Here is a 15,485-nt window from a genome sequence, read left to right as displayed (position 1 = left end):
TTCTGTGACATGGATTGCAAGCATGGACACTGGCAAAGAAAATGCAGCAAAACTAGACTGAGAGACAGAGAGAAGAACGTATGGATCAGAGAACAGACAAACACACATCAGATATCTGAATCATTCCTGCTCTCCGCCGTTCACCAATCCTTACTGATCGTCGCAGTCAAGTACGACCAAATAACCCCCACGACCAACACATTGTGGGGAATCCTTCACCCAAGCGGTGGATTGACAGACGGCAATGAATTGACATTTATCCATGATAACAATTTCGTTTAATCGCCCTTCATTTCCAATTGTCTTGCTCATTTAATACAGAGAGCACATTCCCAATCACTTTTACCGCAGCCTCACCACCTTGCTCTGCCATTCTCCCACCTATACCAGGGGTCAGCAACCAAAATGACAGGCCATTTTTTGTTCAAATTCAAGAACCGCAATGCGCGTTTTGAATACGACGCAGTCCTTAAAAGAGCCGCATGCGACCCCGGAGCCGCAGGTTTGCCGACCCCCTGACCTATATAGACACAAAGACAAAGATCCCCCGTATAGCCTTTAAAAGGCTGCTGGGCCCTTCGCTACATGTTTGGTATGTATGTACCTTGAAGTTCTTTTGCACCGTACGTAGCCAACCGTGCTAATCGGAGGTGCGGGGGGCGGGGGGTGAAGGATAACAAATTAAACACGAAAAGCAGTTCTAAAAGACCCCCAATCGCTATCGTCCCGTTAATGCCACCACGAGGGCCATTCGTGCTGCAAGCGTGTGACTCGAGCAGGGCGGGCGGGCGGGCGGGCGAGCGGGTGAGAGCCGTCACGGCTCCGCGAGCACAGTCGCCCACCACCGGACGGCGTGCACCAGCGTCGGCTTTTGTGGTTTTCCTGCCGAGGCTGAGCGTGGGCGGGCGTCGCGATAACTGCGCTGCTGCGGGCTCGCCAGCTGGGCCGCAGTGGAAAAAAAAATGTGCAGAGGTGTCAGATGCCTGGAGATAGCGCAGCCGTGGCTCGACGATCGGTTCCGCCCGGCTGCTAACTCGGGTTATTTGCCCCGGCCATAGACTGGACCGGGCGGGGGGTGGGGGGGGTGGAAAGGGAGGGAGGGAGGGGTGATGGTTGGGTTGGTGGAGTTGGTGGGGGGGGGGGGTTATGGAGGGGAGTTATGGGATAGAGAGTACAGCACGGCGGGGTGGTTAGTGGCCGCACTCTTGGGGGACATAAACCAACTGCCTTCCCCTTCACCTCCACAACCTGCTCTCTCCCTGTTGTCCCACACCACACACTCCTCAATCCTCATGTCACGCATCGCCCCCCCCCGCCACACACTAAACCCACCACCCCTGCCACCATGCCGACCAACATAGCGCATGGTACGTGTTGCGTGTGATTTACATGCCCGTTTGCCCTCTGTCGCTCACATTCTCTCAAGCCCAGTTAGTAACCGACATGGCCAAAAAAATGTTTCTGTTAAATGGAGTTAACGTGACCTATTTATGTAAGCTGCGGCAAGTTTTGCGGTTTGGTTTGCTATTTGTGGATTTACAACCAGTTTCCTCCTCCACTGTGGAGCTAGTTTGCCTTGAAATTGAGTTCAGATTTTTTAATTCCCTTTAAAAAAGCGTAATTTTTCGAGAGAGCAGAAGTCGAGACACGGGGGGTCTGGCGCTGTGGCAGAGGGGAAGTAGAGGAGTGGACGCCAGAAATTGTCTTCTGATTTTACGTGCAAGTTTTAAACATTCGTATGTAAAGCAGAAGTGTTTTCGTTCAAGCGTGGCTTCACATGTTTTCCTGATAACTTCTGCATCGTTCTATAACCCCATGAGCCACCGATAATGTTTTGCATCTCGTTCTCTTTTATTGGCGCTGAAACGATTCGCCAACTGCCCGTGTCGAGTCGATGCAGTGTAACGATTCCGAGTCAAAAATGGGGGGGGGGGGGGGTCACGATTTGATGCAGGATTTTTTTTTTTACATGGCCATGAATCGTTGCTAGCCACCTCTATTGGCTTGCAAGGTTGATGTTATTCCCTCGTATTGTACAACATATTCGAATCGAAACATGTGGATTCCCGTACACGATACGATGCTTGCATCGCGTGCTGTTTGTAATGCCGTGCTGCTGGTTTCAGAGAAAATATCTTTGGAATTCAGGGGATTTTTGGTGGCAACAGCATTGGGGGGATGGTGCTTTCAGAGCCTTTCAGCATTGTTATATGGGTCATGGCACTCGGCACTTAAATATTTTGCCCATTTTGCACTCGCTCTTCTTGCAGCTTTCCTCCCCAGCACCCCCACATCCTCCGCAACCTCGCCCCCCCCCCACCCTTTACGCCATCCACCACCCTTCCCCCAAAACACTTCTCCCCACCACCTACCTCTCCTCCATAAACAATTGGAGCTGCTTTACGAGCTTCCTTTGGCCCCTCCTCCTCAAATCCTAATTAAGGAGTTCACTTGTCAACACTCCCCAGGGGCAGTGTTTATTTCTTTGTTTAAGGGGTGCCGTGTAAAGCTTTGGTGTGGATGGTGTGCCAACATGCAGAAGCTTACCTCACTCCTCAAACGTCTAACCTACCGCCGGCTGCCCCCCTCCCTCTTCAACACCCCCCACTGCAACCCATCACCCCTTCCGCTAACCACACTCTGCCACAACTCACTTCGGCCGGCTACTCATCCCCCCCCCCCGGCCACTCATCCTCACACCGCGTGCTCTTTCCCTCTGCGGCAGGGGCTGGAGCACGTCAAGGTGCTTGTAGTTGGAATTATGTCGCGTTAGGGCCCATTATTAAAACTGCTGTTTTTATGGAAATGTTTCTGTGGAAATAGGCAATGGCTAAGTGGAGCCAAACCAAATACTGAAGCACCAGCGGACTGGGTCCAGACGTGAAACCGAGACGAAACTTTACAAATATGCGGGAATCCGAACAATCTTTGTTTGAGATTATGAACGCGTATTTGATGTAGCAGAGTTGAGTTTTGATAATGTACATATGTACGTTCCACATAGAAACCTGGCCCCCATGTCCCCAATAGCACGGGTTGGCCGTCCCACGTGGGTGGGTGACGTCACAGCGCCCGTGTATGTGTGTGTCTGTCTAACTGCCCCGTCTGAATTCCCACACACACGTGTGAGTGGAATGTTTTGTCTGGCCAGGAATAGAGGGGTCACCATGACCCGAAGGCTTCCCACTCTGCACCTACCTTCCCTTTCCCCCAAGCACCCGATGACTAAAAGTGGTTGCACTCATTCTTCCCTACAAGGGTTGTGTAGGGCAATGTCGTAGTGTGGTTGGCATGGGCCCTAGCACAAGGAATGAAATGGAGTCCCCCTTGTCTGCTTTCCCCGCGTCTTCGTAGCAGGGCGCCCGGGCCCCTCCAAGCCATAGGTCCCGGGGCAGTTGCACCGCCTGCACACCCGATAGCTACGCCCCTGGTGTACAGACCTGTGTTTGCTTTAGTGTGCGTTGGTATGTACCATTTTGACACGCACGTGGGTAGCGATGGCTTCAGCGATTCATGTACCGTTCTACAAAATACTAGCATCAGCACGAGTGGAAATTAGCAGCAGAAACTGGCCTGAGCATATTTTAGGGCTGCTAAGCCTAAAATGGTCAGGTGGTGCGATAGGCATCGAAAATGAGGAGCCGCATGTTGCCGCACTGTTAGGGTTGGCTGGGCACTGCCTTTCATGTGCCATGCCAACATGTGTTTACTGATAGCCCTGTAGCCCCAGCAGTGTAACCACCTTGATGAATGGTCTTGGTATTTGTTTTATTGCTTATAGAATTCAGAATAGAGTGTATGTATATAAAATCAGGGGTGCAACGATGCATTCATTAATCAATTGTTAGCAATAGTTAAGCTCACGACACATACACCTATTCACGTTTGTAAGAATCAGATTTTTCTGATTTGTACACGCTGTGTGTAATTGATCACGTGAACCCTGCAGCTGCTTTAATCGTTGTCCTTCACCGCAGCGTTAAAACAAGAATCGATTGTTCGAATCGTTACCCCAAATTGCGACAATTAATTGAATGGGTTGGTGGCTAGAGCGGGCGAGCGGGCGAGCGGCCCAATCGCTCCACCCCTGGTGTTTGAAAGTACGTGCGTGCACATGTAAGTGTTCCTCCACGCTCATTGGCTCTTTCACTTCAGTGATCCTCCTCGAGTCGGTTCAGGAAGCGGTGCGTGTTAGTGCACAGATGCTGCCGTTTGAAATCGGTTGGAGCCCGCGCTGTTCCCTGGGGTTTGCCGTCCGATGCCAGATTTCTCGGGGCATTGTGCATGTAGGTGAATCATCACTGTCGCTGACCAACGGACGAAGCCCAGAGGTTTTCGCACCCACTCTGCCACCTCCCCACACATTGCTCTTTAGAGTAACGCTTTAATGTCGCTGTGAGCCCGTTGATCTTATTCATTGATGTGCAGCTATTGAAATAAAGGTGTCCGTGAACAACAGGCAGAACAATTCGGCCGTCTGCGATGTGGGTGGGACCCACCTGCCCAGATCCTCATTACTCGTGGCACACTATCAGTCACCAACCCTAATATGCAACTTCAGGTTTTTTAAATAATTGTATATAGGTAATGATTGTTTCAGTGTCCTGGTATCATTGTCGCAAGTCCTGCAACGATGACGGCACAAATCGAGACTTTTTTTTGGCTTAAGATTTATTAGATTGCCTGAGCCTAGACTTGGCTATATTTTCATGGTCTCGGTTAATCAATTAAAAGCGATTGTCGTGCCCATGACAGTGCTTCAAATTGTGTGAATGATGTGCTAGTGTTACATTTAGCCCACAGGCAAACACAACTGTAGCAATGGGACAGCAAACATGACAAACAGTACTATATAAGCTATATGGTGAAAACAAGATGAACAATTTGTTTATTCTTATTTCGAATTATGATTGTGAATCATGGCAATTAATCGACTCGCTGGGAGATGAATCGTTACGTGTCTAATATTTAAGGAATCATAAGAATCTTCTCCGAAAAGGACAACCAGTCCCTTATAACCTGTGTTGTGTGTCTGTAGTAGAGAAAATTGGCCTGATTGTCTGTTTCTTATTGGGCATACATGGCATGTTGCGTGAGAATAGTGGTTACGTTTGTCAATACATATGGGTGAGTGTGCGTTTATGCGCAAGTCTGTGTTTGTGTGTGCGGGCATTCTGGATTGGGTTGGGTTTGTTTTTACGAACAGCATTTGGCTGAAACAATGGTCGGGGGTGTATGTGTGAGGGGGGATCTGTGTGGTACGTCTGGAGTTGTGCTTGGCATGCCATCATGCCATTTCCACATTCCATTCCATTCCGAAACCAGAAACCGCAAACCATGTTTTGTTACCTGCCAAAAGAATTCCTGTCAAATTCAGTTGTGAAAACACTTGGTTTTAAATTACCAGACCACGGCAGCATACCAGTTTGGCCGATAACTTTGTGCGATTGTTGAGCACTGCTGCTGTGCCAATTTCATTACTGGTTCACGGTTATTCAGCAAAAATGTCAAGAGTTTCGCGAGGAAATAAAATAAAATAAAAATTACGGAAAGGCCCACAGTTAAAGTGGCGTTTTGTGGTCACTTTGAAATGGCTGTTAAAAAAACGAGGCCTTTTACGGTCTTGACTAAGCGAGAGGCCTTGAGAGATTTTTGAGCCTTGTGCTGACGGTCACACCGCGTGCATCGGCATCCACAGTGGTGTTGGGGGGGGGTACATGACGGTTCTTCTTGCCATTACACATTACGATGTTGTGTAAGTTTTATTTTTACACAATTTGCGCAAAGGAAGTTAAAAACGCAAAGCCGTTTAACCTCGGAAAATTGCCCGCGAGCGAGTGAGCGAGCGAGCGAGCCCCTCGGTCGGCGGTTGTGGTTGCAGGTGATTGTGGGCGGAACGGTTTGCGGGAGTTGAGAAAACAAGTTATTTAAAAATAGACAAACATGCACGATAAACTAATAATCACGCTTGAAATACCCAGAGGCCAGCCAACTGCAGTAGGCCATGAAACCCCGAACACGCTGGTGTTTGTTCTTTCCACGCTGTTGAATGCGCCTGGTGCCCGGTATGGGGGTATGAAGCTCCGGTTTGTAATTCGAGGGGCAACTTGCCATGTCGTGGCTTCGGCAAAATGCACAAACAAGCAGTCCAGTGTGGCGTTTATTTTCCTAAGCGATATTTTTAAATGTGTTTTTTTTTCCTGTTTCATTCCACATATATTTACATGCTGTGGGACTTTAAAAAAATAAATAGCCTTAACCAAATGAGCAAGACCACCCGTTGAGTGTAACCTTATCTGCAGGGCCATGGGAGGTCTTCAGTGACAAGAGTGTTGGGTGGGTGGGTGTGGGGGGGGGAGTTCTGGATTTTCCCAACCCAGACTAAGGCAGAGCTGGGGGTGTGAGAGCCGGGGTCAGGAGGTCGGTGTTTTGTTATCTGATTGGAGAAGCAGTTGAAAGATAATCAGAACCATGCAAGGAGAAAGAGCGGGGCTGCGGCCGACTGCGATTTTCACCCGATGGATCGTGATGTAAGGATGAAAGTTAAATCGTCAAATTGCGGAGCTGAAAATACAGGCAAGAGGATGAAAAAATGCATTCAGTAGCTCAAAGTAGGGAGAGTGGATGTTGCCTTCAAAACCATGATACTAAGATCCCCCGTATAATTTTAACAAACTGTTGGGGCAAGTGCTCTTAGTGAGCAGCTATGAAGGCCGGCGCTCGGCACACGAGGGGGTGGGTGGCCAGCACCACGCCCGGCCGTCTTTGTCTGTCTAGTGGTGATGCTTTACACACCGCACCAGGTACTCATTTGAGGCTGAGTCAACTTAGGGGAGGCTCATGACAGCTTCAGATAATCGGGGAGCGGTAGTTGTAACGGTTAGTGCACTGTGCTATGAACCCTGCAACCCGAGTTTGACTCCTGCCCACGGCCACCACCAGTGATGATTAAAACCATTAGACCACATTAAAACACACAAACACAGACATCCACTCGCATACACTCTGACACACGCATGCGCATTGGCCCCGAACTCGCAATGCTTCTGGCAGATATTCAAAAACAGAAGCCAACTCCTCCAGCCAGGCATGTCTTGCCAAGATACTTATGTCCATTATGCGTAGAACGTAAGAATTGAAATATCCGAGAGTTTGTTTAAGGAAAAAAAACATTCAGACAAAATGTATTCTTCAACTAAAAATATTGATAATTTGCAAATCTTTTAAATGTTGCCCGCAGACAAGTAACAAAGGGCCACCCCGCGCACAATTTCGCTCTTTAATTGGCAGATGGAAAATAGAACCGTCATCTTTTATTACCATATCCCTTGAGGTTTTAATGCTTCATTGGTTAGTCACATGGCATTTCGCGTAGCTTAATTCAGTGGCTTGCGAAAGCTGCATCGCCTAACCCCCCAAAAAGATCTACAGAACAAAAGGAGCGCATTTATCCATCGTTGTGATTGCTGGTCAATGTGCTGCCATCCTTGCCTCGAGTCTCATTATGTCTTTTTTACGTTGTTTTTTTTTACACAAGAACCTAGTCCATGTCAAGGCACATTTAGAGACTCAAAAGACTGGATGTCTGTTAATTGTACTGCTCCATGCCATTTGCTTTGTGGTTATTTTTTTTTTTAGTGTTGGCAACTTCACCGTGAGGCCTCCAAACTTGTTCTTGCCAGTCCTTCGGGTTTAGGCACCCCATATGTGCCCACGTGTAATGAGGCAGCTCTGGGACATCCTGCACAGGTTTGGGGTTAAGGTGAGGCTGAGGACACGGCTGATCGGCCTCGCTGAAAGTGTTCTCTCGGCCTCACTGTCAAAAATCCATACTACTTCCTCTGTGTAACGGGAGAGGGCTGTTGCCATAAATGTAATTTTGACCAACATTAATTTTTAAGTTACAATTTACAGAAAATGTTATACATTAAGTAAAAGTGCACCCCTGCAATTACTTGGTCACACTGCTGTGTGAGCAGGCAAGGAGTCTCTCTAGTACCCTCTAGAGAACCCCTCTAAGAGTGTGTTTGGCCTACTTATCCATTCTGGCTAGACATATTGGAAGAGGTGGGTGATACCCACACTTCAACTCCACCGAACACATTCTGCCAATACACTAACTGCTGTGTACCCTGTTGTACTGCTGGGTGGAAAGAGGCGGAGGATATAAAAAAAACTGGCACCATTGTTTAACCTGCCGAGTTAGGGAGATCGAATCGAAGCAGTGACCCCTGGATTTTAAGTAAAATAACAACGTTTAAGTCAAGAGCGCCTGGACGGACGTGCCGGTGAAATGGCCGACGATGGATGATTTATCTGATGGACACTTTGTGTTTGTGCACCCCCCTTCTGTGTTGCGGTGCCTGCAGACGAACTCCATCTCGCCGTCAGACAGCCTGCGCGCCACAGAGAAACACCGCAGCTCCTCTGAGTACCTGAGCGACTCCAAGAAGAGGAAGGCTGACGACAAGGACTCTCTCAGCCGATACGTATGTGGCCATTTGCTTAGTCCCCTTTGACATTTGTTATTTGATTAAGCCAGCCGGGTAGGTTAGCGGTCAGCAGGCTCGCCGCTGAGCCAGTTTATCAAATATATATAGCTAACGGACATCGATTATTGAATCAAACGCTTGCAGTCGGGGACCGCTGAGATAGCAAGCTGACTTTTTTTACATAAACGTTGCCCGTTTCATGGATTCTTACGGAGTTGAAAGTGGGGATAGAGATTTTGGCAACAGGTTTGAAGGTAGGCATGTAAGGGTGCATTGATTCAACACTTACAATACATTCCCGTGCTCAAGATGACGCATCAAATTGTAAGTGTGAGAATCAATATTTTTCTCATCTGGTATGCAGTGTGTAATTGTATCTCGAGAGTGTTCATAAAAGGTAATGATTTAGTCAAATTGTGACCCTGTATCGTGACAGTTCATGAGGAGGGCAAAGCGTTCGCATGCCTATTGGAGGCACTGGAGCTAGGATCTCTACAGGGCCCACCTCTGTATTCAGTCTTACATCCTTCTGTGAGGCCTATTGTAGGGTGTTTGTAAACCGACCATCAGTTGCCATGCACACTCTCTTTTCAAGCATGTTGTTTAAACAAAAGAAATAACTTTAGCCTTAAGCATTTTCTTAATACCACATTGATAAAAAAAAATGTATACAAAAATGTTTAAACGTCAAAAGTTAAGTAACCAGTTGCTTAACCCCTCTCACATTTAATATGCTTAGCAGGATGCTGCACGTGTTCCAAACGCCGCACTTTATTTTTAACTCGCAGGACAGCGATGGTGACAAGAGCGATGACAACCTGGTGGTGGACGTTTCCAACGAGGTCGGTTTCACAGCCGCACAGATTTTGAGCTGCTACCGTGTCGGTGTTCACATACTTTTCTTAAATTTCCTCACTGGGAGACCTTTACTCGGCACCTTCGCGAAGACTGTAGACGACCTGTTCATAAAACGAGGAGGCATCGGTTTATAATTTTGTCTTAAAGAATGTTGCAATATTGAAATTATACAAAGGTGATGGAGAGAGGGCAACTGTGTTCATCCAAGCCCTCACTCGAGCACCATGCATTGCTACTATTTTATGTTGTCTTGATTAAAAAAAAATGTTTTTACATATATATACGGACTTTTTCCAAATTTTCCAGCGAAGATTATAGCGGTTTGGGAAGGCCTTCATCCAGCAGTGGATTGCTCATGGCCGATGATTATATATTTAGCACTACATCTTATCGCATTCTTGTTCTTCTGTTGATTTTGTGGCACAGTACACACATTTAAACTATCTACCTACCTACCCTTCCAGTCATAATAACAATTCAACAGTCTTACCTACCACAAATCCAAACACCTGCATACCTACAAATATATATGCCTACCTACCCACCCACCCTCCTTCCCCACCAAACTGCCGATGTACCTTCCCTACCCATCCCTCACCTCGTGGCCTTTAAAAAAAAAAATAATGCAGTCACATCAATGGCCCGTCGTGTCGTACTCCCCCGCCAACGTCGCGTCCCTCCTGTCGCCCTCGTTCCCGCAGGACCCATCGTCCCCGAGGGGCAGCCCGTCGCACTCGCCTCGCGAGAACGGCCTCGACAAGCAGAGGCTGCCCAAGCGCGACGTGGCCCCTAACAGCCCGGCGTCCGTGGGCTCCTCTCGCAGCACTCCCTCCTCCTCCAAGACCAAAGACATGGGCCACGTAGGTGCCGCACATCCACTACCGCCACCCCCCCCAAACCCCGCCACCCTCTCCCCCCGCCACCCCCTCCCCCCCCGGCCACCTGCCGCACCAATACAGCCGCACTGCGAACAATGACGTGATTTTGTTGAAGAGCTGGCTGTTGAGTGAGTGCGTGCGTGCGTTTTTTCTGTCTCTCGGCGTCACAGAACGATAAATCAAACACGCCCATGTCCAAGTCGAACACGCCGACGCCGCGCAGTGACGCGCCTACGCCCGGCACCAGCGGAACGCCCGGCCTGCGCCCCGTCCTGGGCAAACCCCCGGGCATGGACTCCCTCGGTGAGATGCGCTGCACACAAAATCGTCCGCTCGTGCAATCCCACTTTCGTTTATTCCTACGTATGTATGTCGAACTTCTCCAGCCGCTTCCTAACATTGGAAGGAAGATTGTTCCAGAGGGCCGCCAAAGCGCATCTGAAAGCGCTCAATGCAGTGACCGTCTTTGTTCGACGGTTAGCCAAGAGCCACTGCGAGGATGACCCGAGTTTGCGTGATGGTTTATGCTCCTTGACGAGATTCACGTCCATTCATTCGTTTATTTGTTTATTCACTCATTTTCTTTGGGTCTTTCGGTAAAGACACGTAGATCGGTTTAAAGAAAATAACAAGCCTATCTACGTGACTTTACCAAAAGACCGAAAGAATATGAATTCCTGCAGTCGCGAAAGCTTTAAGTCAAGATTTATTCACTCATTTCATTCATTCATGGGTGAATTTGTTTGTTCATTTGTTTGATTGCTCATCTGATAATTCCTTAATTTATTGAAGTCAATAAATCCCAGACATTGCTTACCTACAGGACGGCAGTAATATTAATAGCATTTCACCAGGAGGTCTTCTCATACAAATAACAAAATTTTTATTATAGTTCCAGGGTAAACGTCACAACGATATCAAAAGCTCACACTTCTTCTACCACTCTTATGTCAATTAACTGCATTTGCCACTGATAACTAAGAAGAGAGCATCCACACTCGACACCTAAACGCCTGAGACTTCTAGTTCGATCTTTGCTACCAAACTAAGATAAATATTTGTTTCCGTATTGTATTGACGAATCTTACATATTTTCTATATTTTTTTTGGGTGGTGGTGGTGGTGGTGGTTGTACGTGGGCAGGCCCTGCCCTGAGGTCCCCGTTCGCCGGTCCCTACCCGGGCCCCTTTGGCATGATCCCGCACGCGGGCATGAATGGCAGCGAGCTGGGAAGCCCCGCGGGGGCCTACGCCAGCCTGCACTTGGCATCGCCGCAGATGAGCGCCGTGGCAGCTGCTGCCGCCGCCGCTTACGGACGTAACCCCATGGTGAGCCTTCGCGCGTGTGAACGTCTGTGTGTTTGTACATGCTGACAGCACGTGCCCCAATAGTATGTCAAGGCTGTATGGCGGATCTTTGTCTTTATGTGTTTGTACACGTATATGCATGTGGGTGTACGTTTGTCGCACGTACGTGGGTGTGCATGCGTGCTTGCACGTGCGTGCGAGTATGTGTGGGTTTACGATCCTGTGCCTCCCCTACATCGACTCAGCCATAAATGAGTACCTGGTGAGGTGTGTAAAAACATCACTAAGTAGACAAAGGTGGCCAGGCGTGTGGGTGGCCACACCCACCCTTCTGGTGTGCAGTGCCGGCCTTCATAGGTGCTCACTAAGAGTACTTGCCCCAAAAGTCTGTTCAAGGCTATACAGGGGGGTATGGTGGGGGGGGGTCTTTGTCGAGCTGAGCCCACATGCGTGAATCTGTACGTACGTGAGTGTACGTGAGTGTGCGCATGGACTCACTCGACTATGAGATGGGCTCTTTACCACTGTCGATGAACCTGTGATGAACAAATCAATAAATATCCATTATTCATTTAAAAGCAGCTAAAATCCCCTTGAGACTCAAAGTCTCTTTGTAAAGGACATCTGGAACACAAAAGCAATGCAGTGCCACATGTGATAACCGTTCAAAACAACAGGGTCGAAATATCAAGAAACAAAAAAAACCTTAAACGAATATGAAACAATCACTCACAGTTAACAATTAAAGTCTAAAAATAAAACGTAAGATTTCAAGTAAAGTGCATTACCATATGGCATGTGCAGTATAGTTCAAAGGCACTTAAGTCATACTGTCCAAGCAACGAGTCTGATCGGTCATTAAAGGCTGACCTGTAATAGACTTTTTTATTTTTATAAATATCTATAAATAAATATATAAATGTAAGAGAGCTTGAGCATTGTTCCACGTAGAATGCTCACGCCCGGCGCCGTCGTTTGTGTCCCCCCTCCCCAGGTCGGCTTCGATCCCCACTCCCACATGCGGGGTCCCGGGATCCCCTCGGGCCTGGCCTCTATCCCCGGCGGAAAACCGTAAGCACCGGCACGGGACTTGCGGCGGCGGCGCCTTTGTCGATCGCATGGGCGCCGTGCGTCCCCGATGGGACCGCGGGCTGCGTGCGTGCACACCGGCGTATTTGGTGGAACGCGCGTTTTGTCGGTGTCGCTTTGCTCTTCGGCCAACGCTTGTCTCGGGACCGTCGTGCAATGGATACGCTGTGTCTTGTGATGTTTTTTTTCTCATTAAAGTATATTTCAAATTAATGTGTGGCCTCTTTATCTCTGTGCGCTGCAACATCGCGTTCTCTCCGTGGGGTTTTTTTTGTTTGTTTTTTTTTTTTGCTCTGCCTTCCATATTCTCTGCCAGCCAGCGCCTTGCATTCAGGCGTCTCTAATCCTCCATTTCGCCTTTCGCTGTCTCTCCGCACGCGCCCCTCAGGGCGTACTCGTTCCACGTGAGCGCTGACGGGCAGATGCAGCCCGTGCCGTTCCCGCCCGACGCGCTCATCGGCCCGGGGATCCCGCGTCACGCGCGGCAGATCAGCACGCTGGGCCACGGCGAGGTGGTGTGCGCCGTCACCATCAGCAACCCAACGCGCCACGTCTACACGGGGGGCAAGGGCTGCGTCAAGGTGTGGGACATCCGTGACCCGGCCGGCAAGAGCCCCGTCTCGCAGCTTGACTGCCTGGTCAGTGCCGCGCTTACCCCATCTCCCAACGTCACATCACCACTTCCATCATCGTCCACCACCGCCCCCACCATGTGGGCTCGCTGAACAATGAGGATTTTATTTTAAATGGCCGATTGTCAAAGAGGCTCAACCAGAATATATATGGTCAGCTGGAAGTTTCTTCTCTCCGTCAGCCCTGCCTACTTTTTAGTAACCACTAGTACTGCCCACGCAGCTAGGAGCCTCCACTCTTTCTGACGTTGGCCTCCACTACCGCTCGTAGGCCCCACCTAGTCCTCTGTCATCCCTGCCCACTACGCAGGTAGCACGGCTCTTCACCCATATCTCGAGTCGAGGACGAGTCCCGAAGATTCTGAGCTGATAAAAAAAATCCCGACTCTTCACAAATGCTTCGGGACACTAGGAGAACCTTCGTGACATGACCGGGATTTTTCCCTGTCAAGCCGGGACGTTTATTGGCTTCGCATCGAACGCTGCCCTATCGCGCACCCACCCTTGCAGAACCGGGACAACTACATCCGCTCGTGCAAGCTGCTGCCGGACGGGCGCACGCTGATCGTGGGCGGCGAGGCGAGCACACTGTCCATCTGGGATTTGGCGGCGCCGACCCCGCGCATCAAGGCGGAGCTGACGTCGTCGGCGCCCGCGTGCTACGCGCTCGCCATCAGTCCTGACTCCAAGGTGTGCTTCTCCTGCTGCAGCGACGGCAACATCGCCGTGTGGGACCTGCACAACCAGACGCTCGTCAGGTGAGGCTCGCGCTCTGGGTCTGGGCCGCATGTAACCAATCCGCGATCTTTCTACAGGTGCAGAGCTGGTGCAAGTTACCTTGAGCCTCGAATCTCAAAATCTGGTGGGGCCCTCACAAAGGGCTTCAGATGGGGCCTCGGACAAGGCTCGGAGAGAGTCTCATCTGGGAAAGTTTTGTAGTGTTTCTTTTAGAGGTTTCGTAGTTTTCGTGAAAAATATTAGTATTGCCCTACGATGGACAATTACATAGATGGACGGATATATAGTACGTTGTCCTTTGTGTATTTGTAAAGGGCTGTAGTTTTCAGAAGAAAATGTTCGTGCTGGACAGGGAAACGGAGCTTCATTAACCGGCCTCTGTTCCCATGTGCGCGCGCGTGCGGCCCCATCGCAGGCAGTTCCAGGGCCACACGGACGGTGCCAGCTGCATCGACATCTCGCACGACGGCATGAAGCTGTGGACAGGCGGCCTAGACAACACGGTGCGTTCCTGGGACCTGCGCGAGGGACGGCAGCTGCAGCAGCACGACTTCACCTCGCAGGTGAGCGCCTTTACGCCATCGCCACCATTTGCCACTGCCATGGCCATCGTCAGGGCCGGGATACAGAGTTGGTCAGTTGGATGTATTAGAGTTCTCAGCTGTGAGAGCGTAGCTTCAGGCTTCTGCAAAGTTGGATTTGGCTCCAGTGTCATCAACAACATCAGCATTTGTCAGAATCAGAATATGTATGTACACTGGAGGAATCTGATGAGCTATGAAGCTCATCGTCATCGTCATCATCAGCATCATTGTATCCCGCTGCTGCTCTGGGATTACTAAATGCTGCAACTGCACCCTTTGGAGCAATATGAACAAAGATCGTCCTGTGCAAAGGCTGCTCATAGGAACATGGGATTTATGCCACCGACTGGACAATAAGTGAAGCCCATTGCTCGAGTGAGCTCTGTAGAACACTGACTCTTTCACTCTGATGAACTTGGGTCACCGGCATCGTTGGCTATTTTCTTAACTACGATCGTCACTGGCACAGTCGATGGCATGGTCATCGTTACCAACACCACCACCATCATCACCATCACCGCCATTATCATCACTGTCACCGTCGTCTCCATCATTGTAATCACAACCATCACCTTCGCCAGTGTAGTTACAATCATCATAAAACTTCTCCCCTGGTCCACGTGCCATCAGATCTTCTCGCTGGGCTACTGCCCGACGGGCGAGTGGCTCGCCGTGGGCATGGAGAGCAGCAACGTGGAGGTGCTGCACTGCATGAAACCGGACAAGTATCAGCTGCACCTGCATGAGAGCTGCGTGCTCTCACTCAAGTTCGCCCACTGCGGTATGGCAAAACAAAGACAAATGTCCCCCGACCCCCCCCCATATCGCTCACCGAGCTGCATTGACTTCTGGTTGCTGAACGAAAACATGATAAGCTCGCGCTCATTTCGCACAAAGTGCTTGCCAC

The 15,485-nt window shown here is 49.6% G+C and overlaps 1 protein-coding gene across 4 annotated transcripts in view; it reads left to right on the top strand.

Annotated features, from left to right (window-relative positions):
• Positions 1 to 15,485, top strand: part of LOC116940019 (transducin-like enhancer protein 4) — a 65,371-nt gene that overhangs the window by 44,341 nt on the left and 5,545 nt on the right. For all 4 annotated transcript variants that reach the window (XM_032949260.2, XM_032949240.2, XM_032949249.2 and 1 more), the window contains exons 9-18: positions 8,370 to 8,489; positions 9,281 to 9,334; positions 10,052 to 10,210; positions 10,399 to 10,531; positions 11,372 to 11,556; positions 12,530 to 12,606; positions 13,013 to 13,262; positions 13,767 to 14,014; positions 14,410 to 14,557; positions 15,209 to 15,359. In XM_032949260.2, the coding sequence (XP_032805151.1) occupies positions 8,370 to 8,489; positions 9,281 to 9,334; positions 10,052 to 10,210; positions 10,399 to 10,531; positions 11,372 to 11,556; positions 12,530 to 12,606; positions 13,013 to 13,262; positions 13,767 to 14,014; positions 14,410 to 14,557; positions 15,209 to 15,359 (1,525 nt within the window). The remainder of the gene's footprint in view (positions 1 to 8,369; positions 8,490 to 9,280; positions 9,335 to 10,051; positions 10,211 to 10,398; positions 10,532 to 11,371; positions 11,557 to 12,529; positions 12,607 to 13,012; positions 13,263 to 13,766; positions 14,015 to 14,409; positions 14,558 to 15,208; positions 15,360 to 15,485) is intronic.

Source organism: Petromyzon marinus, chromosome 1 (genome assembly GCF_048934315.1).
Source record: "Petromyzon marinus isolate PM22_M1 ecotype Great Lakes invasive population chromosome 1, UKy_Petmar_22M1.pri1.0, whole genome shotgun sequence".
In the NCBI taxonomy this organism is placed as follows: Eukaryota; Metazoa; Chordata; class Hyperoartia; order Petromyzontiformes; family Petromyzontidae; genus Petromyzon; species Petromyzon marinus.
This window is presented reverse-complemented; position numbering and strand designations above follow the sequence as displayed.